The 26,288-nt window shown below is 33.7% G+C and overlaps 1 protein-coding gene across 1 annotated transcript in view; it reads right to left on the reverse strand.

Moving 5' to 3' along the window:
- The window catches only part of KYNU (kynureninase), a 120,285-nt gene that overhangs the window by 37,121 nt on the left and 56,876 nt on the right, over positions 1-26,288 (reverse strand). Inside the window, exons 7-9 of the mRNA XM_044669899.1 lie at positions 25,571-25,645; positions 21,801-21,947; positions 7,690-7,788 (exon numbers count right to left, since the gene is read on the reverse strand). Coding sequence (XP_044525834.1) covers positions 7,690-7,788; positions 21,801-21,947; positions 25,571-25,645 — 321 coding nt within the window. The remainder of the gene's footprint in view (positions 1-7,689; positions 7,789-21,800; positions 21,948-25,570; positions 25,646-26,288) is intronic.

Raw genomic sequence — 26,288 nt, forward strand, 5'->3', positions numbered from 1 at the left:
CCATTTTCTTATCCATCGCCTAATCTTCCTTCCTTCTTTCAAGTCCCAGCTAAAATCCCACATTCTATAGAAAGTCTTTTCCAATCCCACCGAATTCTAGTACCTTCATTCTATTATTTCCAAGGTATCCTGCATGTCTATATCTGTATATCTTGTTCATACATAGTTTTTTTATTGCTGTATCCCCCATCAACTATGAGCTTTTTGAGAAAACAGATTATCCTCTACTTTTCTTTTTTCTTTTATTTTAATAACAAATTTCCAAATATGTTTTTCAAAGTTGTATCATTAATTTTGTCTCCCTCCTTTCTTCCCTCCCCACTCCTGGAGCTGGTAATCAATTCAATTTGGGGTATAAATATATTATCATATAAAATTTATTTCCATATTATTCATTTTCATGAGTGAAAAATCTTATGAAACCAAAACACCAAATCATATACCCAAATAAGCAAGTAATAAATCATACGTTTTCATCTGCATTTATACTCCAATAATTCTTTCTCTAGAGGTGGATAGCGTTCTTTTTCATTAGTCACTCAGAATTGTCCTGGGTCATTGCATTGCTATTAGTAGCAATGTGTATCACATTTTATTCTTCCACAATATTTCAATTACTGTGTATAATTTTCTCCAGTTTCTGTTTATTTTACTCTGCATCAGTTTACATAGGTTTTTCCAGTTCTTTCTGTAATCATCCTGTTCATCATTCCTTATAGCACAATAGTATTCCATCACCATCACATACCACATTTTGTTTAGCCCTTCCCCAATTGACGGACATCTCTTTAGTTTCTAATTCTTTGCCACCACAAAAAGCACAGCTATAAATATTTTTGTAAAAACAAGTCCTTTCCATTTTTTAAAAATCTCTTTGGGATACAGACCTAGTAGTGGTATTGCTGGATCAAAAGGTATGCATTCTTTTATAGCCCTTTGGGCATAATTCCAAATCACTTTCCAGAATGGTTAATTCAATTCAATTCACAACTCCACCAGCAATTCATTAGAGTCCCAATTTTGCCACATTCCTTCTAACATTTATTATTTTCCTTTATTGCCATATTGGCCAATCTGCTAGCTGTAAATTGGCACCTCAGAGTTTTAATTTGCATTTCTCTATTTGAGAGGGATTTAGAACATTTTTATATGATTATTGATAGCTTTGATTTCTTCATCTGAAAACTGCCTATTTGTATCCTTTGAGCAATTATCAATTGGGGATTGACTTGGATTCTTATAAGTTTGACTTAGTTCTTTATATATATATGAGAAATTAGGCCTTTATCAGAGAAATTTGTCATAATTTTTCCCCAGCTTGTTGTTTACCTTCTAATTTTGGTTATCTTGGTTTCATTTGTATAAAACCTATTTGATTTAATATAATCAAAATTATTCATTTTACATCTTGTAATGTTCTCTATCTCTTGCTTTGTTTTAAATTCCTCCCTTCTCCATAGATCTCTTTTACTTTTCTTTGTTTCTATGTAAGCACACAACATGTACTTAACTATTTACTGGCTAAATAATTGTCTTTGTTGAAAAGAGAATTAGATGGAGTACTTCATTGGAAGGGAAGAGGGAATGTTGTCAGAAAGTGCTTAATATGTCTTTTGTTATTGAAATATTTTTCAACTGATTGAAAATCAACTTTAGTTATATCAGCAAAAAATTAAATAAAAATATAAAAATAATATATTTTCCTTACTCATGCCCTTCTAATACTCATTTATGTTTTTTTACCCCATTAGAATATAATTTTGAAAGAAGAATTTTTGACAGTTTGTATCCCAAGCACATAGCAAATGGCTAGCACATATTAAGCACTTTATAAATACCAAATTTATTTTTTAAAAAAGAGACTGGTTAGTCCCCATGAACATGCAGAGAATGCTAATGATGCAATTTCACTTATGTTAGAGACTCGGGGGCTTGGTCCCAGTAGAGTCATTATGACATGCAATAGAAGGGACTAGGTCCAAAACAGAATTTCAAGAATATGAAGACATACTGTAACTGTTCTAGTTAGCTAACGACGTGGTGGACAGCATCTTTGATGCTTGTTGTTATTGTTTCTCACATTGGATGACAGAAGAAGGAACTAATGTGAGAAACAATAACAACAAAAGTCCAATTTGACCTAATCCTTCCTATCTATTAGTTGAACTACTTTTCTTGAAATTATTCCTTTCCTAATAGCTTCTAGTAAGATATAATTCTTTAAGAAGAGAAGCCTTGGGCCCTTTCCTCTTAAGACCAAAATGGGGTTATGTGAATACAGACATTTGCTTCTTAGCCTCAGAATTTATTCTGTCATTTTAGGTGAAGTAATTGGAAGCTCTGACTTAGTGAGTTATGAAAGGCCAAAAGTACCAAATTCCTTCACCTAAAATGAAAATTCAAACACAAAGAAAGGTAAAGATTTGATGCCCACTTTCAGGAAGCCACATCTTGGCTTTAGAGGAAAAGAGTTTGTGATATGTTGGAATTAAGTCTACCTGCTGTATGTTAAATTCTCAGTGTAAACATTTTTTATTTCATAAAAAGAGCAACATTACAAATCAGGACTTGATTTTTTGTTTTGTTGATTGTCTAGATTTTAGAAAATGAAAGAGAAAATATTAATTATGCACATTAAACTTAAAAGTTTGTCCTGCATATTCTTTTTTTAGAGCTAACTATTAAATATTTATTAGCATATTCCTGAAGAGGGGATAGAGATCTTCCCTCATAGAACTGTATCTCATCAGAAGGCATTGGCTAGGATACAATGATCCTAAGAGAGTAAGTTTAACCAAGAGAGAAAGACTAGGTCTAAAAGCAACTTTTTGAAAACCTCCCCACATCCAATTTGGTCACATCACTGAAGCCAATCAAAGAGGCTACTGTCTACTAAATGGGTAGCAGACAGGAACTGATTACTAGATGTTCATGCATGATGCTTCAAAGTCTTTCCAAATTCATTTTATGTTATCACAGATCACTAGGAAGCAGACTGAGCAACCTCTTCCAAGTGAGGACTTGGCATTCTATACGAGCCCATACTCCCATTATATATGTAATGACAAACTTCTGACAAACTTTGCTGGTCATCTCTCCCCACCCCCATCCTTTGTTAAGACTCTTTAAATGAAAGATTTTTTAAAATAGTCAATATAGTTGTTATTCTGTAACAGTTAAAAGCAATAATTTTCCTTTCTGTTAATACAATAAGCTGTTGTATTTTTTTTGAGTTTTTTTGTAAGGATATTGGTAGTTCTTTTAAGATAAAATGTATTTCTAAGTTTCAAACAATAAATTCAATTAAATCTAAAATAAAATATTTTAAATTCAATTAAAGTACAGAGTAAAACATTTCTAACAGGTAAAATACTTGTTACCATTAATGTGCTGTATCTTGAGGAAAGTGAACACATTTCTATAAATTGAAATATATACTTTGCATCTAATATTGAAAGTTTTCCCATTGGCATGTTTGTTAAAAGAAAAAAGAGAACAGGGGGAATACTAAAAAATTAAAATCATGTCCAAGAGGTTTCAAACCTTCTAGTTTCAAATCTTCTATCAGTGCATAAAATCAAGATGCAAATTTGATAATTTTTTTTTCTAAGACACTAGGTATCCTTAATCTGACATTGCGCATTAAGAAGCTGAAGGAAATAAAAAAAAATTCCTTTATTTTGGTGGAGGTAGGGAGAGTTACTGTTGTAATTCTGGGTTTTATTTTTATGTTGAATAGAAATAATGAAAACACATTTAAAAAATAAACATAACATTGGCTGAAAAAAGAAATGTAAAAATAGAAGATTACAAAAAGTAAACCTTTAAAATTTTGCAAAAGAATCTATTGTTAATTTTAGTGCATATTCTTAAAATTTATGTTGCTTTAAAACCAAATGCCAAAAAAATTGGAAAATGAGGGTATGCCCTTCAATTGGGGGATGGTTGAACAAATTGTGGTATCTGTTGGTGATGGAATACTATTGTGCTCAAAGGAATAATGAACTGGAGGAATTCCATGTGAACTGTAATGACCTCCAGGAAATGCTGCAAAGTGAAAGAAGCAGAACCAGGAGAACATTGTACACAGAGACTGATGAACTGTGGTACAATCCAATGTAATGGACTTCTCTACTAGCAGCAACGCAATGATCCAGGACAACTCTAAGGGAATTAGGAGAAAGAACTCTATTTACATTCAGAGGAAGAACTCTGAGAGTAGAAACACAAAAGAAAAACAATTGCTTGATCACATGGGTTGATGGGGATATGATTGGGGATATTGATTCTAAATGATCACCCTAGTGCAAATATCAATAATATGGAAATAGATCTTGATCAATGACACATGTAAAACCCAGTGGAATTGCAAGTTGGAAATGGGAGGGGTTTTGAGGGAGGGGATGGAAAGAACATGAATCTTGTACACATGGAAAAATATTCTAAATTAATTAATTAAATGAAAAATTCCGCCCCCCAAAACAGATGCCATTCCTGATATAACACAATATGTAGCAGAGTCACAGAATTTAAGTTCCATTATCATCTCTGATAAGGATAGATCACCATAGAAGGCCCAGGAGATTCCATTTTCCATATATGTTTGTTGTTCTTTTCTCAGATTTATGTTATTTTGGTAGGGATGATCTGGCTTATCTGGGTTCACTCTGTATTTATATTACATTACCAAAAATGGGCTCTCATTGTTGCTAAGCAGTCAATCCTTTTACACCTCCTTAATTATCTCTCCATTACATTCAATTGAGACTTTTCCAAATCTTTTCTTTCCTCCTTAAAAATCCCATGTCCCCCCAAACCTGCCTCCACTACTCAGCTGAGAACTTTGGCTCATATTTTATTGAAAAAATATCCTAGTCATTTAACAAGAAGCACCCTCTTCTACCCTCTTTATCATATATCACCCAGATGCTTTCTGTTATTATCTCTTCTTTCACTCCTCTCTCACAAGATGAGGTAGCATCTCTTTGCTCAGGGCCAACCTCTCTACTTGCACAAGTGATTCCATTCTATCCTGTGTCCTCAAGTATACTGCCAAATCTATCTTTCCTAATCTCTCAATTATCTTTTTAAAAAATTAAAACATTTTGTTTCAATCAAGAAAAATCTTCCTTCTCATTCTCACATTGCAACCATTTCCTTCCCAAAGGTTGAGAATAAAAGAAAAACAAAACCCATTAAAAACATATAATCAATAAAAACAAATTCTACATTGGCTACATTGAAAAAATATCTCTATGAAGACATAGGTAGTATGTTCTATTTTTGTCCACTGGAATTATGGTTGGTTTGTGTTCTTAATTTTTTCAAAGTTGCTTGTCTTTACTATATTTTTGTCATAAAATTGTTCTCCTGCTTCTATTCACTTTACTATGCACTAATTCACATATATGTCTTTGCAGATTTTTTTAGAACCCTCTCCATCATTTCTAATAGCACAATATTATTCCATCTAATTTATTCATCATAACTTGTTCATCCATTACTGAATTTATGGGCATGCCTTCAGATTTTCAACTTTGTCTAAAAAAGAGCTAAAATATGTTTGTATATCCTTAAATTTTGTTTGGCTTAGAACTAATTCTTCTAATAATCTACTTTCCCTCTAGTACTCCTCCTCTTTTCTATTTTTTCCCTCTTGAATGAAATATATTTCTGTGTGTGTATTCTTTCTTTTAAACAGTCCATCAGAGAGTGAGGTTCAAGTGTCAGCTGCTTCTTCCACTTCTTCTCCCTTGTTTAAAAAATATATACTCATGCACTCATTTTATAAGAATGAGATAATATTCTATAACCTTCCTTCCCTTTCCTCACCCTGCCCTCATGTCATACCTCTTTTTACTTCTTTCCATTGTTATCTTAAAATCACCAAGATGTAACAGAACCACTTGTAGTCCTCATTTAATTAGATTCTCCCTATGATTCCTGATGATGATAGGATTCAGAGGGTGTTATAACATGGAATTTCTCCATATATAAATTTAAGTTTTTAAAAATCCATATTTATTCTTTTATCATTTTTTTTTGTATTTACCTTCCAATGTTTCTCCTCATGCTTCTGTTTGAACTTCAAAGTTTCTATACAGCTTTGGTATTTTCATTAGGGATTCTTGGAAGACCAATATTTTATTAAAAATAAAGTTTTTTCTCTTTGGAGAATTATACACATTTTTGCTAGGTAAGTTATTATTGGTTGTAAATCTATATCCTTGCCTTTTGAATATTGTATTCTAAATTCTCTGCCCCTTTATAGTGGTGGCTAAGTCCTGTGTGATTCTGGCTTTGACTCCTCAGTACTTGAATTCTTCCTTTCTGGCTCCTTGTAGTATTTTTGCTTTGATGTGAAAACTTTGGATTTGGGCTCTGATGTTCCTACGAGTTTTCATTTGGGGATTTCTTGCAAAAAATAACTGCTAGATTCTTTCTATTTCCATTGCTTCCGGTTCTAAGAAATTTAGGCAATATTTTTAAACAATTTCTTGAAATATGTTGTTTAGATTTTTTGTTTTTGTTGTTCATAATAGTCCAAAAATTCTTAATCTCCTCCTTTATGTGTTTTCCAGATCAGTTTTATTTTCTATAAATTATGTCTCATTTTCTTCTATTTTTTCAGTCTTTTGACTTTATTTTAGTATTTCTTATTTAATGGAGTCATTGGCTGCTCTTTGATACATTCTGATTTTCAGGGACTTTGTTGCTTGGGCAAGATTTTGTACCTCTTGTTCCAAGCTTTAATTTAATTGATTCAATTTTAATTTAATGTATTCCTTTTCAATCCTTTCTTCCATAACTCTCATTTCTTTCTTTTCTTTTCCTTTTTAATCTTTCCCTTCCTTCTTAGAATCAATACTGTGCATTGGTTCCAAGGCAGAAAAGTAGCATGAACTAGGAAACCAGGTTTAAGTGACTTGCTCAGGGTCACACAGCAAGGAAGTATCTGAGGTTATATTCCAAGTCAGGACTTCCTGTCTCTAGACCTGATTTCAATCCATTGAGTCACCTAGCTGCCCATATCTCTCATTTCTTTTCAATTTTTTTTCTTTCAGTACTCTCATTTCATTGAAACAATCACTTCTGTTTTTAACTCTTGCATCATTTCTTCAATTGTTGAATTTTTATACAGTCTGCCTTTATTTTTTCTTCTGAGACTTTGCTTATAGATGTTTTGGAGTCATTATCTCCTGGGTTGGTGTCTTGAGTTTCTCCAATACCATATTAAGTCTTTAGGAGAATTTTTCTGTTTTCTCATGCTTCTAGCCTATTTGCTGATGTTAGTCTTGATTTTTTGGGTTGTGCTTGGCTTCACTCAAGGTCAGATCTGCACTGGTCCTGTTGGTGCTTTCTTAGGGATATTTAGTGTTTTATAATTCCAGGATCTTATGGAAAGTCTAGGGACATGCAAACTTTCAGTACTTCCAAAGTTGTCTGATACCTTACAAAGACTTATTGCTGCCCATAGTTAGATGAGAAGAAGGCCTCTACTACATTGGATAAATCCTCTAAGGCATAATAATCTAAATATAAGAATAAGAGCTACTTAGGATGAAATGATGTCACTGTGTGGGAAGTTAGGATGGAAGCTGGGGAAAAAAGTTTCATTGATGAGACCAAAGACCATTTGAAGCTTATATTTGAAACAAAAGTTAAATAAATGAAAAGTTTTTTTTTTACCTTGTAGGAACACCAACAGGCAAAATCTACTCCCCAGTCATGTAAGTGAAGCTCAACATTACCAACTGCATGAGCCAGATCGAAACCAACAAAGCAACCCTAGGAGAAAATACAAGATAATTTTAATTTCTTAGTGCTTAGGCAGAGTAGTTGAGGACAGAACCTTTTGATATATTATGAAAACTTTCCATGCCATACAGTGGGCTATTCAGATTTTTAAAAAATGATTCCTTTATTTGGGTATTTTATTTCTTATTTATTTAGTTGGAAACTGCTAGTCAGGAGAATATTACTAAGAATGAAATAATCAAAACATCAAAGAGAAGTACCCTGGAAGGAATATTTTTTTTTCTAATTTATACTCAATTATTTACTATCCTATATTGTTTCATTAGTATTGCTTTATTTTTCTAATTAGACTTTAAGATGTCTGGAGTTAGGAATTCTGTCTCATACTTCTTTGTTATATTCCACAGAGCCTGTGTTAGTTTTGAAAGAATGAAAGACACTCAATAAATGGTTAATTACATGGCTTAATGGAAAAAAAAAATACTAACAATGAGTCCTGAAATCCAGGGTCTAGTTCTCATTAGATCACTATCAATGGGACCTTGGTCAAGTAACTAGGCTTTCTTAGACTCAGTTTCCTCATCGATAAAATGGGAAGAAAAATTTTTGTTTTGTCTGGTTTACAGAGTTTTATGGATCAAATGACTAAATCTAGGTGCAAATACTTTGTAAAAATGTAAAGTGTTACAAAAAATATAATAATGCCTACCTAAATGATGACAGATCTGGTACTTACAAAAATAAAATCCATAGCAAAAATTATTTTAATATTCTGCATCTATCATTCAAAATATGTGTGGATCAAAGAGAGTACTAGTTACACTTCTACTTTATTTAAGTTGGAAATGTGAAAATACGAATTTATAAAACATAATTTATTGGAATGGTACTTTGAGTTACATAGTTTGAAATGCGTGTACCCATTTACTTTCATGTTTTCTCCCTTATTAGAGGCTAGGCTCCTCTAATGCTTAGAAAAATGGCTGAAACATAATGAATGTAATATAATCTGGTTGATGCAAAAAGATTAAATTTATAAAATTTTAATTCCCATTTAACCTCTAAGGAACATTTTTTAAAAAAGTAGAATATACCTCTTTATAACAATAGAAAATCTTTTCTTCAATATCACAATGTGAAAACATTAGAAATTTTATTGATAACAGGAAACACATTTCTTTCATTTTTATTGTAAAAAATTTATGGGTAATGATTATTTGAGGAATGAAAATGTATATGACTATTAAGTTCCTAGTTTCTGTGTCATCACATTTTCTTTGACATTCATTAATTAACACTGGTATGTAATGTGTTGTAAAATGCATACCAATTTTCTTTCTATTTGAGTAGTTATGAACATATACCTAATTAAAATTTGACTCATCTGACAAAATAGAGGGTACCATAGTGTACCTGCAAAAGTCATAGATTAGAATTCAGGAGACCTAAATTCGAGTCCTCTCTGTGTTCTTGGTTTAATAACTTCTTTCTGCACCTTGCATTCCTCATGTATAAAATGAAGGGGTTGAAATAAATGATCTGTAAGGTCCCTTCCAGTTCTTATCTTTTCCAAGTCTATGAGAAATTTTTAACACTCATGTTCTCAATCAAATATAATGATCCCCAAATTTGAGAGGATGGAACAAAAAGGGGAGTGAACTGAAGGGCATCCAGATGTCTCGGCGGATAGAGAACCAAATTTAGAAATGGGAGGTCTTGGATTTAAATCTGTATTCAGATACTTCCTAGCTGTGTGACATGGGCAAATCACTTGACCCTGATTGCCTAGACTCTAGCCTTCTTCTGGCTTGGAATCAATACTTAGTATTGATTCTGAGACGGCAGGTAAGAGTTTTAAAAAAAACCATTGAATTGAAAGGCAAGATAAAGAAAAGATTCCTATTAACTCTCAATGAATTAAAGTTGACTGGCCTAAAGAAATTGTATCTTAAAAAACTGAAAGTGAAAGCTCAGTTTCATCTCGTTTTCTCTAAATGGAGAAGAAGCCACTGGGAGGCAGTATTTGACTTAAGGAAAAAAAAATCCAGAATTAGAGCTACAAATGGAATAGGCTCCTTGGGCAGGTAGTGTATTCTCCATGACAAATGGAATTCTGGCAGAGCTAATATGTCCACTTCTTGTTGGCTATAGTAGAAGGGATTCACAGTTCAGGCAAGGAGTTCATCTATGTGACTTCCAACATGTTTTCCAGCTCTGGTTCTATAATTTTGAAAGAGCTAAACCTGAAAGGAAGGAAACATTGAGAAGCTATTTGCAAAAATGTCACTAGATGGCAGCATTTAAAAATTTTGTTTTAAGTGAAAGGTTGCTTTAGAGAAGTGTCTAGTTTACTAAAGTGGAGAAAAATGATAGTGCCGTTCCTGCATGGAGTACCAGTTATATATTATTTTCATAGTTTATAAAAGAAACCAGAGTCACTTTACACATTGTACAGTATGATTAAATTGGATATTTTAAAAAGCTATGGTTTCTAAATTGATTTTTATTACTAGCACAAAAGAGAAATCTGAAACAAGTTATTCTGACCATACATTAATGTTTATCACCATCATCAACACTTGTTTTACAACCCAAATGTGCACATCTCAGCTTTTCCTATTGAAGTATAAATTTCTACTAATATTATTGAGTTCTCTGTCAACCAATAAAAACCCAAAAGAAGTAATATTCAAAGAGCTTCTTTTTTCTTGCTATGTTTCATATATGATATGCAGAAGTAAATGATATTTTTCAAAATGAAACAAGACCCAATCATTGTCTATCACATTCAATTTAAAGCTCCCTATGTATACATGTAGATGCCTCTCACTAAAACTCTGAAACTCTTAAAATGTTTTATTCTCCTCCACTATCATATATATATATATATACATATATATCATATACTGTTGTGTTAGTATGTAATCATGCCCTATCTTAGAAGTCCTAAATACTGAGTTATAACTATGGTCCCTTCTCCAAATTATTAATTGACTAATTGCTTCATATTTTTGACATACTTAAAAGTTTGTCTATTATATGAACATAAATAATACTGTGTATATACTGAAAATATTTTAATAATTTATTTCAAGAGTAAAAGAACAACTTTTAAGTTAAAATGAATGATAGTGTCACCTTGGGCAAGTCACTTAACTGCTTTATGCCTGTGTTTCTTCATCTGTAAAGTGAGAATAAAAACAGCACCTATCTGTCAAGATTGTTATGAGGATCAAGTGAAATAATAACTGTAAAGTGCTTAAGACAGTGCCTGACACATAGTAAGCACTATGTAGATGTTAGCTTTATTATTATCACCCTCATCATCATCACAGTCCTGGGATACAATGTACCAAGAGAATTAATTTAGTACCTATACTAATATAACTCTTCTTAATGGAGTCTTTGTCATATTGTGAAAAGTGAATCAAACTTTGCGTATCAATCAGCAATTTTTAAATTAATTAGTCAAAAACTTAAAAATCCCTACTTAAGAGAGTTCACAGGTCACTTACTAAAGTGGGTAACAAATCCATAGACCACTGCCCTGCCCCCTGGGCAGTGCTAGGTTAATTGAAAGACTGAAATTGGTTCCCATAAAGTGGAAAAAGGGACAGGAAGTGATGTGGAAAAAGGACCATAAAAAGTTCTGAACTTCTTATTGAGGGATCTTAGACTTTCCTTCAACCTTGGACCTTTGGCTTTGGCTCTTGGACTGTTTCTTGGAGGACTGCTCCTGGATCTGCTCCTTTGGACTTTGATGTTGGAGGACTTTTGCCTTGGGACTTGGCCTTTGATATTCTTCTTTGGAGTTCATCTTAGGTGGTTGAGTAGCTGGCCTTCCTTTCCTGGCTTCTGGAGAGATTGATTCCAGAGATCCCTGCTTTTGGCTTTGGAAGAGGCTGTGTTGGTGGAACTCTAGCTGAAGACACCATTGAACATGGGGAAGTCCCTGTGGGTCCAAGCCTCACTTCACAGGAGAAGGGCTAGTAGGCTTGTTAAAACCTGTCTCTTTAGCTACTTTTTCCATTTTTATTCTTTCTGCCTCTTTGTAAATAAATCTACTAAAAGTTCAGTTTTGACTTGTTATAATATCTTTAAATTGGCGACCACAATATTAGTATAGAATTCTCATATATAACATAAACCTAAATTTAACTTCTTACAATATTCAACATGTGAAATGCTTTTATAAATATAAACAGGACATGAAAATATCTAGAGGTTATAGAGGATTATATATGTATGGAAGCTGAGTGTGATTTACCAATGTAATACTGTAGTTCTAAAAAAAATTAAAAGGATAGACTTTTTAAAAATGGAAGTTGTAAAAGGTAGAATAAGACAGTTGACCACTGGGATGGGGTGATTTGGATAGACTTCTATCTAAAACAGAGAGTTGGAATATTAAGTCTTTCAAGATCCCTTCCTATGATTAAAAAAATAAACAGACACAAACTATCTATTCAATTTTAAAAGATCTAACAAAGGAAATTCGGTAATCTCTTAGAATAGCTTAAAGTTTCACAGCACTCATTATCAATTTAATCCAACACTGACTAAGCACCTGCCTTGTACAAAGTCTCTCCTCAGTATTTATCTTAAAATGAAATAAAATGCAATTTCTGTTTTTGTTAAATTTACAATCTAAAAATATTATGGTTTCAAATATGTGTTTTGCACAGTAGGCTGTGGTAAGAGAAAGGAGAGATATAGTGAGAAAGCACATTGTTATGAATCCTTCAATGATATCTCACATAAATCCTTCATAACATCTTTCTTTTCTCCTATTTTCAATGAATATTTTTGTGAATGAAAGATGAAGTGACTGAAGAAAGAAAGATTGGAGCTTCTGAGCATATCAATTTACTAAATAATGCATGCCAATTGAATAAAAAATCCAGACCAGAATTCCTCAGCTTTGGCACTGGTCTGCAAATAGAGGATTAAGATTTTTATATACAAAAGACAATTAATCAAGTAAGACCAATTAATTAAAAGGAAACAATCAGGACGGAAAATTAGATAATCCGATTTCTAATTCAAAGAATGATTAGAAGCTTTCCAAGTTGGGAGGGTGCAATTTTCTGAAATCAGAAAAGGAAGTGTCCCACTCTTCCCAAGTGTCTGTATTCAATCAAAGGAACATGGGAACAATTGATAAGTATGGGGCTGTTTTTAAGATAAGATGTATCGTTTGCTTGAGATAAAAGAAAATTCCTCACATCAGCCTTTGCACCTGACTAGGTTTCTGCTCACCATAACCTAGGACCTTAGTTAAGTGTCCCTAAGTAGCAGGTAAAAATGCTCTGACTTTCCAGCTGTCACAGGCTAGATTAAAATAATACAAGGCTTTTGTTCAGTTCCCATGATTGAATAAAGTTTTCTCACAAGACAGAAATTGGCCTACATCCATGACTGAATAGAAAGGCAACTGAGCTAGCACCAGAACTGAGTCACAAGATGGAGTCAGTGGGGTTTACACAATTTCCACTACTGTTTGTTATTCTGCTTCCTTTAATATGAACAAAAACATCATCCTTCCTATATAATAACTTTTTATTCATCTATAAGTGGTACATTTGGTAATTGTATGAATGAGGTCTTTAGTTGGTCAACAGAGCAGTAGAATCTTGCACTAAAAAGTTGCAATTTGTTTCTGTTCTCTGAGATAAATGAAGAAAACCCTAGCCTAAGGTGAAAAGACAAGAATAGGTAGTTCTCAAAGGAAGGAATACATTTTATCAAAAGCAATATAAAAAAGCTACTGCAAATAAGTAATAATTAGAGAATAAAACAACATGTGTACATATATGCAATATAATATATATTAATATTTATATCAAAGGCAGAAAAGAAAATAGAAGGAAGACCAGACGGAAACACAGTTAAAGAGCACAGCCTTGAAAGTTGCATGTTAGATTTATATCTTCTTAGAGGGAAAAGCAAGATTGAATAAAATATTCATAGTTTCATGTACAATCCTCTATGTTCTTCTTTGCATGAAGGAATGTTCATTTTCTTTGATGTTTAAGTTCAAAAATTTTAAAATGGTGCTTTTAAACAAGAATATTTTAACACAAGTTTTCTGGTTACACAGCTTTAAATGCAGGTGAATTTATCAAAAATATGGCTTTCTTTGGGAGCAGCTGGGTAGCTCAGTGGATTGAGAGCCAGGCCTAGAGACAGGAGGTCCTAGGTTCAAATCTGACCTCAGACACTTCCTAGCTGTGTGACCATGGGCAAGTCACTTACCCCCCATTGCCTACCCTTACCACTCTTCTGCCTTGGAGCCAATACACAGTATTGATTCTAAGATGGAAGGAAGGGTTTAAAAAATTATGCCTTTCCCAAATATAGTTCTCCAAAATTATTTCTAGGCTGAGTAACAATACCCATAAGCTTTGGATAAAACATATTAATTATTATTGCTTTAATATGCTAATACCTGGTATATACTAAAAAAAGATATCAATTGCAAAACTTCTGGACATGACATAACTGCCACTCACATATTTTGATCTTCTTAGTGTCAGAAAGAGTTATGTGAAGAAACTTGGAGATTTTACTGAACCTCAGGGCACAGAAAATAAGAAGAAAACATGGATAAGGGAAATTGGGGTCTACAGAGAAGGAAGGGAAGACTAACTTTTTTTGGATATTTGTATAAGATGTATGTTCTAGGACAAGAACAATCTTGTTCCAGAAAGTTCTATGGGAAAATCCTGGACAGATAACGGAGTTGTCAGAGATAATAATTTTGACCCAGAATTAATAAGAAGATGAGGAACCTAGACAGATTGATGACCAGACTTCTTATGGTTGTAGGTCATAGATTAAGAGGCAGTCCACCTGCTTGATTTTACTAAAGGGAACTATAATTTTACTAGAGGGAACAGAGATCCACAGAAATTAAACAAAAAGATTGTAAGTAATAGACTAAGATATAAATTCTAATCTTTGGACTCAAATCATTTCTCTTTCTACTCTATTGGGAAGTTCTTTTTTGTTGCTGTTGTTATCATTGTCCTTATTGTTGTTGTTGTATTGGAGTAAAAAGTAATAAACTAGGAAGTGCAAGTAGAGGTGATATAAAAGTCTACTTTATTCTATAAGTTATCTAAACAAACAAAAAAGGCTAGAGCAGCAATTACTGACATATATTTCTATATTCCAGCACTTATCCTGCACCATTATTAAAATAGATTTTGTACTTCAACTTGCTAGCATATCTGTGCTTGTAACAGAATACACAGCAAGAGAAATTAAAGGAAAAGATGCAAGATTTGGAGCTTTAGATTTTGTAATCCATAGGTTTCATTCTCCTCAAAATGAGTAAAACGAACCATGTATTTTTGACAATTATGAAACATAAAGTTTCAAGGTTTCTCTTTCTTATGTTTACATGTACAAAGTAACATTTTTGGAATCTACCTAATGGTCTAGTCGCAACAGTAGGCAACCTTTTTGGCCGTGAGAGCCATAAACGCCTGCTGAAGGAGGAGGATGGAGGTGGAAGGTGCTGGAATATGGAGAGGGGGCTGGAGGGCCCCCTGGGGTCCATCCTGGGGCTCTGCCCCAACTGACCGGTTGGGAGGTGGAGCCAGATATGGCTCCAGAGCCATACTTTGCCAACCCCTGGTCTAGTGGATGCATTTTATTGACTTAAACTTGAAACTTAACATAGTTTAACAAGTTTTGGTAAACCTAATAAAGTGAAAGAAGAGTTTGATAAAATTTTTGCTTAGTTTCACAAGCATTTTAATCATTAAATTTTGGGATTGTATGTCATTTTGGGTGCATGTGAAACAAAACTAACATTTTTCATACTAAGAAAGACAGAGATTCAGAGAAGGCAAGAAATGAAAAATAATTGAGACCATACATTCTAAAGAAATGTAAAAGGAATGGATGTTGTCTATATCCTTTACAACTGACATGATTGAGTTTGAGGGTCAAATATTTGTTGTTTCCTCTATTATTTGGAAGAATTGTTAACTTCTTTCTTTTGCTCTTATTGCAGAGTAAGAATAAAATGCAACAGAAAAAAATAAAGTTTTACTAGTATCCTGGCATAGCCTATCTCTCAAATTATTTATTCTAGGTCACACAAGTATAAGTAGTACTTTCAAATCCAGTATCTCTAAGTCCAAATTTAGTATGCAATCTACTGTATCATACTGTTTCTATAACAAATAATCTTTTGAAATAATGAATAAAAAAGAAAAATAAAAACTCTGCAAAATTAACCAATAGATCAACCAAGTCTGATAGTGTATGATAATCTATGGTTCTGAGAGTAGTATATCAAGTCTGATAGTATATAGTTACATACCCATAGATCTACATCTCCACAAATAAGAGATAGATTTGTATTTTCTCCTCACTTCTTTAGGGCCATGCCTGATCGTATAATTACACAGAATTCAGTTCCTTCTTAATGTTGTTTGCATGTACATTGCTATAGTAATTATGTCTATTATTTTGCTCTTTATTTCATTTTGTATTACTTCATCTAAGTCTGTATTCTTCATATATTTATTTCTTGGCACATTAATATTTTATTACATTCATTTACCATATTTTTTTTTCTGTTCATCGCCCAGCTAATAAAACATTTACTCTTTATGTATTTCACATGTAGGAGAAAAAGGTCCATATCCCACCTAAATTGATACAGTCATACATGACATATGTTTACCACTTGATGTCAGTAATGGTGTACAATGGTTGTAAAGCTGAGTCTATGCCTTGATCCCTTTACCAGATGTAAATGCCTCTTAAATTGAGTAAAGAAGGTAACTATGTGAATGACTAAGAAAGTAAATTGTTCATAGCTCTAAATAGTTATATAGATAAACTGTGAAGTGCTTTCAGAGATGTCTATGGAAGGAGTCTCCCTTATTCCCCCTCATCCCTAGCTACCTTTCATGGGAGAAGAAAGAAATTTCTCTCTTTTCATTGGAGAAGAACTACAATGCTAAGCACTCATTAAATTATTCACTGCCAATCATCTCTGGCTTTCAGCTTTTTGTATGAATTATTGAACCAATGGTTTTTATATTTAAAAAAGTAAAATTTTATTTTATATAAGATGTGAAAAGAACCAAGAAAACTATTCTTAGCTCAAAGGCCATATAAAAACATGCAGAAGGCTAGATTTGATCCTTAGGCAAAGTTTGCCAAATTCTGTTCTAGACAGTAGCAGCTGTTTAGAAGAGAACAGTCACTCACTGAGAGAGATGCACACAGAGGCTATTGCTTAATGGAACTTTAAGGAGGATGACCCCTTGCAATTAAGAATCAAGATGTGGAGAAGAAACTGAAAACCTTACTGGAGGACTTTCAAAAGAGAAATGTCAAGAATCTGTGAATTATTTTTGCCATTTGTGCCTCACTGCCATTAAATGAAGTTTTTTTAATCTTCCAATGGATTCTATGGGTATTTGCAGAAAACCGAGTGACTTCAGCTTTACAGGCATATGGAGGTTTAGTAACTGATTCTTGCTATGCCATTTGATTGTATACCTGTGTAATTTAAAATTATTCTAAGCCCTGCTACATCTTCCCCTGACACCTCTCAGGTGTCAGAGAAAGGATAAAAGAGAGAATTTGGGTGCCTTTTGGGGCTCTGGGCTCCACCCTGGCTCTCTCTACCCTGGAGGCTCTTGAGTCTGGAGGCTGGTCTGGACCCTGGAGAGAGGAGTGCCTATAGGAAGAGACCTTTCCCCCCTACCTAACTTTTCCCTTTCCAAATCTAAATAAAACCCAACTATTTTACAATAAGTGCTACCTAATCTTTATTGACCTCCAAAGAGCTCAGATCAATTTCCCACCGGGGATAGGGGCTACTGGCTGGGCTACCTTCCTTCCCTTATTCTGGCTTTCCTTTCTTTTCCCTTCCTTCTCCTATCTATCCTTCCTCCCTTCTTTCACCTCATACCTTGGGAAAGAGCTGAGTATTTTGGCTGATTATTAATTGGAAGCACACTGGTAAAGGCTTATGTGCTACAGTAGGAGGAACAAGCAGCTTCATGGTTACCTCAAGAAAGTAAGTTATTAACCATTCTCTGGAGACTAAATCTTTGAGTGTGAATTCAAGATGGGAGAAAGGGATATATCCCAGTAAGAGTGTTACTCACAAAAGACATCCACTTGAGGTCAAAAGAAAAGACTCAAGAAAGACTTACGAATACTGAGTGGTAATCCCATTGTGAACATAAGGTAGAAATAAATAAGAGTTGCACTGGAAGGACAAGCATGAGTGGGTTAAGATATATTTATTGAAAGGAATGCTGACTGAGGACACAGATGAACATTGGAGTATTAGAGTGAAATTGAGCAAAGTTTGATTAATAGTAAAATCAATTATTGTTTTGTTTGTTCTGCTTTATTGGCAAATGAAGTTTTAAAAAATATTACTAGAATCAAATATAATTCTTTAAATATAAACCAAAGATTTAAACAATATCCAAGGTTAAATAAGATGAACAGTATACTTGGCTTCCTTCAAGGTACAACTCAGGTACTATCTAATTATAGTTTATATTAGTGTGTTCTTCCTCCTTATGTTAAATTGTAATTTTCTGTATTTTTAAACAATGCCATCTCCTGACTTACAGAACAAATACTATTTCTTAGTTATTTTTTTCTTGTATCCTTAGTACTTCCCACATTTAAAAAAAACAGGCTTCAGATTTTAGTAGCATGAGGGAACTCTTAGCAAAATTAATCTTCTGTAATTCGCAGTTTTGAAAACTTGTTGAGGGCATCAAGAATTTAAATGGCTTGTCCATGGGCACACAGATCATATGGAAAGGAGGAAGGATTTGAAACTTGGCTTCAAGGTATATATCCTCTTCATACTACACCAAAGTGACCAGTTTTGCACACAATAGTTGCTTAATAGATGTTTAACGAATTAAAATGACCGTTGGTGAATATTGCAAGTATAATTTAACTCAAACTTCCAACTCTAAAGACAGACATTTCAACTAGAGAATCAAATCCAAGGTTGGGCTTTAACTAGCAAAACAAAAAACAAAACAGTAAGAAAAGAAAACCCTCTCAAGTTTAACTGTTGTTCTTGACATGATGGCACAAAATCATGATAATAATCACAAAATACAATCCTGAATCCTACTGCTCTGTGGCATAGTAGAAAAATAAAGAACAAAATAAAACTTGGCAATTCTGTGTAGTGTATTTAGGAGCATAAGACTGTCAGGAAGTTCACATGTGTATTACATAAAAATCTGCTCATTTTTGTACAACATGCACCATTTTCCCTCTGTGGTGCCTTCTAGTTTTCAACTTTCATTTAATATAGCTATATCCTTGTCTAGCTAAAACACTAACAATTTTAACACAACTACTTTTAAAGAGTTTGAAATATGTGTCATATAGAAATAGATGCTATCCATAGCAATATCTTCAACAAGAAAAAAAATTCCATCCCCTGGCCACAATCCTTCTTCACTCTCCTTATCCACTCTGTTCACTACCTCTATTGACATTATTTTAAAACCCCGGACTCCAGTTTTTGTATCTATAAAAGTGGATTAGATAAGATGACCTCTGAAGTCTGTTCTTACTTTACATGGAAGATTCTATGATCTATTCATACATACCTCACCTTTCACTCTGGTGCTGATACATATGAACTCAACTCTCTATATATACATAGTTTGTTAAGATGCCAAAAGGGTAGGACTATTACATAAGGAACTGTGTATCTGGATCATGGATTAGTACAAAGTTTTATTCAATTAGAGTTAGGAAAAAAAAGATGTTAGTATTTAAATTATTTTGAAGTTCTTGACATATATCTGACAATAGGTGATGGCATTATACAGAAAAATCAGTGAATCACCTTTATTGGGATTATATTCTAGTCCTATAACTAAAATAGTGAGACTGACTGAAACATTCTTTGACAAAAATGACTATAGTAATGGGATGTGAAGAGAGTTGAAGGAAGGACATGTCAGACTTTAAGCAAGATGGTTTTGTTAGTAGATGAACTGTAAAGCTGAAATACTCTGAGGCAGTGATGGGCAAACTACAGCCCACGGGCCAGATGTGGCCCCCTGAAATGTTCTATCCAAAGGTGCAACATTATTCCTAATCTGACAAATACGACAAGTAGGATACAATACAATGAAACTCGAAAGAGATGCCTTAGAAACAGACTGACCCGAGCATTTCCTTTCCTTTGGCCCCCTCTTTAAAAAGTTTGCCCATCACTGCTCTAAGGCAATCCCTTTGGCAACAGGCAACAATGGAATTTTTAATTAAATTCCAAATGAGGGAAATTTCTCCTGGTTACTCAGAAAACAAAAGAGAAAGAAAATAAGACAAAATCTTTATGTAAGTCACTTCTTGTCACTACAGAGATTTCTAAGATTTGTGACACATACGTGTATACCAAGGATTTACAGACCTTTATTCTAGTGATTAATATTTAATACCTAAATTAAAGACACATCACATTTATGTATTTCATAATACCATACAATTATCCATTAAACCTGTTTGAATTTCTGGTCAGAAATTTACTAGAGATTGATAAAGGTGTAAAATTTATTTTCATTAGTTCCATTCATTAGCTTCAGGAATATGAATATGTTGAATATGTTAACTAGGCTTTACACAGATATTAATCTCATCACTTCGTAATGTTAAAATACAATTTGATTGTTATCATTAAAATAGCTAACATTGGTTGTTGAAATACTTTGGTTCAGGTTTACTTTCTCTGCTTAAAGTGGAAAATTTTGAGGATGGAAGTAGTATGAGGAATGAACACAGAATCAGGACCATCCAAGTTCACATTCTTTCTCAGACCCTTATTTCTTGTGTGATTCTGCACTTATCACTTAACCCTTCTTGCCTTCAGTTTCTTCAAGTGTAAATATTTAGTTTTCAAAACTTAAATAAATACACAAAATATATATGAAATACATAAAATTATTATTATTATTATTATTAGCTATGGGATACAGTAATGCAGAGTAGACAAATGACTAGCTTTGGTATAAGAAATAAGAGTTCAAATACTATCCTCTGACTAATACTAGGTGCATAAAAATAGGTAAATCATTTAATCTCTCAGTCTTATGAGGGGTTACAGTTATTTAAATACTTTAGATACAAATTATAGTTCTCTTTAGTATTTTTACTCAAAATACACACATTTTACAGCCAAATGGATGCTAATGATGTTGTTTTCCCTGTCCATATACATGCACAGTGAAATAGTAAGCCACCAAATGGTTAACTATTTAACTGTAATGCTATAACTGACAATATAATTTCTTGAATTTCTTATAACAGACAAAAATGTATATCAACAAGATTAAAGGCCTTTTTGGCACTTAATATTTAATGTCTAAATTAAGGAAATATTATCTTGATTTATTTAATAATTCATTATATTTTTACAAAACTGTCTCTCTCTCAATGTTAATAAAATCTAAGCAATGTTACTTTTCCCTAGGTACTCAAGGTAAGCTTGAAGTAAAAGGAGATCCTGAAATATGTTCTATAGCAAATTTTTAGTATGCTACCAGAAAGGGAGCAGAGTTGACTCAAAGGCAGTCATATCTAGTAGGTGATAATAATCAGGATTCTGTTTGTCTCCTGTTCCTTCCAGCTGCATACAAATGATGTCAACCCTACAGGGAACTCACCTATCTTGCTAACTAGAGGCATAATGCTGAGAAAGCAGCTGCTAGTGAGTGGGGGGAGGCTATAGATCATGGCTAAGATGTGTTGAATATATACAATTTTAAAGCAAAGAGGAGTATGATTTGGGGAAAGGTTTACAAAGAATTGTCTTTTTTATACTTCTAGAAAGTACATTTCTTAAAATTTTTTCACCAAAAAATACCCAAAACACAGCAAAATGGATTTCATTAAAAGTGATAGAACAATACTTAGAATACCATCTACTGCAAAAATAAACAAATAAATAAGTAAAACAAAACAAAACAAAAAACAAAAAAACTCTGAAACACCTTGTTGGAATGTTCTCTAAATACCTTTGCTTGTCCAGCTTTTGTGATTGCAGGTATGTCAAACAGTTGTCCAGTATAGAATTGTACTCCACTGAACAAGATCACAGCAATAGAGTCTCCTTCCTTCTCAATTACTTCAAGGATATCTTCCATCCTCAAGGTGTCCTCTCCCTAAAATAAAGAGAGTATGTTTTTATATCAATCTTAGCTATAATGAAGCTGTCACTTCTTATTTCATAATCTATCTTTTATTGTGATCTAGATACCTACATAGAAAGATCAAAAGTATATCTTTGGCAGTAAATGAGCTACAGAAATTTAACCACCAAGCCCACAAAATAACACAAAATATCCTTATGTACAACAATATCATGTTCTATCCAGCTTAGTAAACTTTTTCTTCAGTTTTCCCCAAAAGGAAAATGAATATTGTAAAAATATGAAATATACCATTACCTACAGACTAATAAGTTAGTGAAAATGCTAAATAAAATTAATTTTGTAATACAAAAGATTTGGGGAGAAATGAGTCGAATTGAATTGAACTGTGAATATCTTAACAATATTGATTCCTTTATTCAAGCTTCAGAAGTTGTTTCTTTTGCTCATAAACAGGCCTGGGCCTGGTCTAAAAAGCTTATTAGGTTAATTCAGATTGTAATTATATAGTTATGCAAAGGTCCTTGGTTATAAAATTTGGAAAATGTTATGGCAAAATGTTAGTGTTACAGACTTATAGGAATATAACCATACAAAATTTAATGAAAATATGGTCTGTGAAAATGCTTAACTTCTCTAATAATAATTCACAATATGTCTAACAAACAAAAAAACTACTGAATGAAATCAGAGTGTTTCCTTTGACAAAGTCTATATTAGGTTCGTAATGAATGAATGATATTTGTTAGTCTATGAAAGACTGTCGAATTTCTGTGGTTTGTCTTTTGTGGTTTTAAAGTCTGTAAGATGAGAATCTGTATACTTCCATTTTTGCTTTGAAGCAAATAAGGGATGAATGTTGTTTTTCTGGAGAATGTCTAATGTAGAAAAGATAATTTTTTTCCACTGTTAGAGATGATGAGACCCATAGAGGTCAAGTGACTTGTTCAGGGGTCATGTCAGAAGTAGAATTTGGACCCAGGTCTTCCTAACTCTAAGTCCAGCACTCAGATCCATTATAGCACAGTCTTTATTTATTATACACATTAAAAATAGTCAATCAAAATAAATCAATGTTGTTTCATTAAAATTTATTAAAAGCAATATCTATAACCTCCTGAACTCTGGTAAGTTATTTTTATGATGTTAAACTGAAATGAGTATAATAGGGCATTCTTTGAGTCTTTGGGCCCTAACAATTGCCATAGAAACTGAAGGAGAAATATCCATTAATTTAGCTATTAAATTAACCTGAACCTAGTTTCTTTTGTTCATCTGAGGTTACCAATCCACAGAAGCAGGTCTTATATTTCTTCCTTTTTAATTAAAAAAATTACTTTCTGTCTTAGAATCAGTACTCTGTATTGGTTCCAAGGTAGAAGAACATGAAGGGTTGGGCAATGAGGGATAAGTGACTTTTCCAGAGTCACATAGCTAAGAAGTGTCTGAGGCCATATTTGAACCCAGATGCTCCCTTCTTTAGGCCTTCCTCTTTACCCACTGAACTTCCTAGCTACCCTCAGGATTTCTATTTTTTTAAATGACTTATTGCACACCACTTGTATGTTAGTGATTTACAAATAAAAATCATAGGGTAGGCATAAGGCATTTTAAAGCAAAGCCATATAAATAGTCTGTAGTCAAGCAGACAGACTGGTGAAAAATTTTATCTTTGATATAAGGTGTTTCTTGTTAAAAGACAAGGGTGGTGAATCTAAGGAAACTGAAAAATGTTTGTCTAAAATTAAGAGATAAGATGAGGGACAATCAGGATGTGTCAGTAGAGTTTGAATGTTGCAAGGCTTCATATCCTGATTGCCTCAATTTCTTCAACTATAAATTGGGAATAATATTAGCATGTACTTTGCCAGGTTATTGTGAGGATCAAATAAAATGCTCAGTGAAGTGCCTATATGATAATGAGATTAAACCTACCCTGCCCATTTTTAGATTTAATCACCAAAAGTGTAAACACCACCACTTAATTCCCAAATGGGGAGGTCTGTAACCCATGTGTGCAAGAGTGAGTGAAGAATCAGAATTGACTAACTGCCCCCCTGGGCAGTCATAAGCAAAGCATTTTTTGTGATTGGAAACATAAAATAAGAGGAAGGCACAGGAAGTGATGCAAAAGAATCACTTTTAGGGCAGCTGGGTAGCTCAGTGGAGTGAGAGTCAGGCCTAGAGACAGGAGGTCCTGGGTTCAAACCTGGCCTCAGCCACTTCCCAGCTGTGTGACCCTGGGCAGGTCACTTGACCCCCATTGTCCACCCTTACCACTCTTCCACCTATGAGACAATACACTGAAGTACAAGGGTTAAAAAAAAAGAATCACTTTTAAAAGGGAGTGACAACTTCTTATAGGCAGTTCTTATTCATTTCTTGGAGCTAGAGCTTGAGTGGAGACGCTGCTGGATCTGAGACTTGAGACCTTGGCGAGACTGTTCTTAAATCTCTCCCTTAGAACTACACATGGTAAGTGTAAAGACTGACTCTTCCTGGATTTCTCTGAAGTAACTCTACTTTCAAGAGAGACTTTCGGACTGAAGATTTTGCTTCATTCCTCCCTGGCCCTTGGCTCTTGGCTCAAGGCTGAGCCTTCTCTGGCTGAGGACTAATTAATAGCCCTGCCTAAGTTGAGCCAGGAGCCAGAGCAAATTACTTAGTGTGTTAGGTTAGCTATCTTACCCTGTCCTCTGTCTGATTTTCTTACTTTCACTCTCTCTTTTCAATTGTAAATAAACTACCATAAAAGTCATTTGACTTGAGTTTTTCTTCTCTTTTTTTTTAAACCTTAACTTTTGTATATTGGCTCATAGGTGGAAGAGTGGTAAGGGTGGGCAATAGGGGTCAAGTGACTTGCCCAGGGTCACACAGCTGGGAAGTGTCTGAGGCCAGATTTGAACCTAGGACCTCCCGTCTCTAGGCCTAACTCTCAATCCACTGAGCTGCCCAGCTGCCCCTGTCTTGAGGTTTTTCATTAGGAATTGAATCAATTCTTTGGTGACCAAAAACTTTTAATATTTAACCAACCAAACCCTAATTTTTTCCTTTTATACCTAGCACATAGTAGGCACTTAAATTCTTACTTTTCCTTCCACTTTCAATAGTATACACCTCAAACAATAGACTGCTAAGTCTTGCATATAATTCACCTTTATTTCAAGGATGCTGAATATTCTAGAGCAGCGATGGGCAAACTATGGCCCATGGACCAGATACAGACCCCTAAAATGTTCTATCCTGTGTGGGACATTATTCCTAATCTGACAAATATGATGAGTAGGACACAATACAATGAAACTTCGAAAGAGTTGCCTTAGAAACAAACTGACAGATGAGCATTTCCTTTCCTTTGGCCCCCTCTTTAAAAAGTTTGCCCATCACTCTTTTAGAGATATTAACATATCAGTATTTAGGTTATATGTTTAAATGCCCCTGAAAACAATTAAAAGACCTAAATACCAATTTTCTATTTAAAGGAAAATTCTAAATGATGACATGATTTTATTTCCTTGGAAATCCTAATAATCTAAAAGGAAGAGGATGAGCAATGGAAAAACAATTAAACCACAAAATACTGAAAATAAATTCTTAACAGAAGAATTGTGAACACTCTTTTCTTTCTTATATACCTCTCTTGGTTTTACCATCAGCATGCTTTTCTCTACATTTAGTCCATGGAGCTGCAGCTGTGACTCAACTGCATACTGAAGGGAGAAGAAGAAAGGTCTAATTAACATGAGGAATGGAGAGACAACAATCACAATGAGAACAGATTAGTAATTGGCACTTGTGTAGTGTTTTAAAGTTTGCAAAGCTCTTTAGCTACATTATTTAGTTGAGCTTCACAAAAACATCATGGGATACGTTTACAAAGGCAATATTATGTCTCAACTACTTCGTCAAGGCCACTTAGTGTGTCATGATATAGTTACTATAATCCATTGTGTTTCTTCACTACTATGTGAAGACTTTTTAAAAAGAAGTTAACTGTGATGTAGGAGAGTTGTAAATGGAGAAGATTATTGATAAATAAACAGATTGAGCCGTGGCATGCTCAGGTGAAAAATGGCTGGGATGATTCCTTCTAGAAGTTGGAAAACTTTCAAAATATCTAATCAGAGGACTTTCAACACCATGCCCAGAAGGATAGTTATGCATTTGACCATAACAACAATAATAGTAGTAGAAAATTTGTTGAAAGCCATAAGGTTTGTTTTATGTGCCTTATTGAAGAGGAAACATGAAGTGATGGATTAAGTATTAGCCCTGCAGAAGAGAGAAAGGCATTAAAATCCTGCTTCATACATTTATCTAGTTTTTGGAACCATGGGCAAATCACTGAATACT

Source organism: Gracilinanus agilis, chromosome 3, assembly GCF_016433145.1.
Source record: "Gracilinanus agilis isolate LMUSP501 chromosome 3, AgileGrace, whole genome shotgun sequence".
In the NCBI taxonomy this organism is placed as follows: Eukaryota; Metazoa; Chordata; class Mammalia; order Didelphimorphia; family Didelphidae; genus Gracilinanus; species Gracilinanus agilis.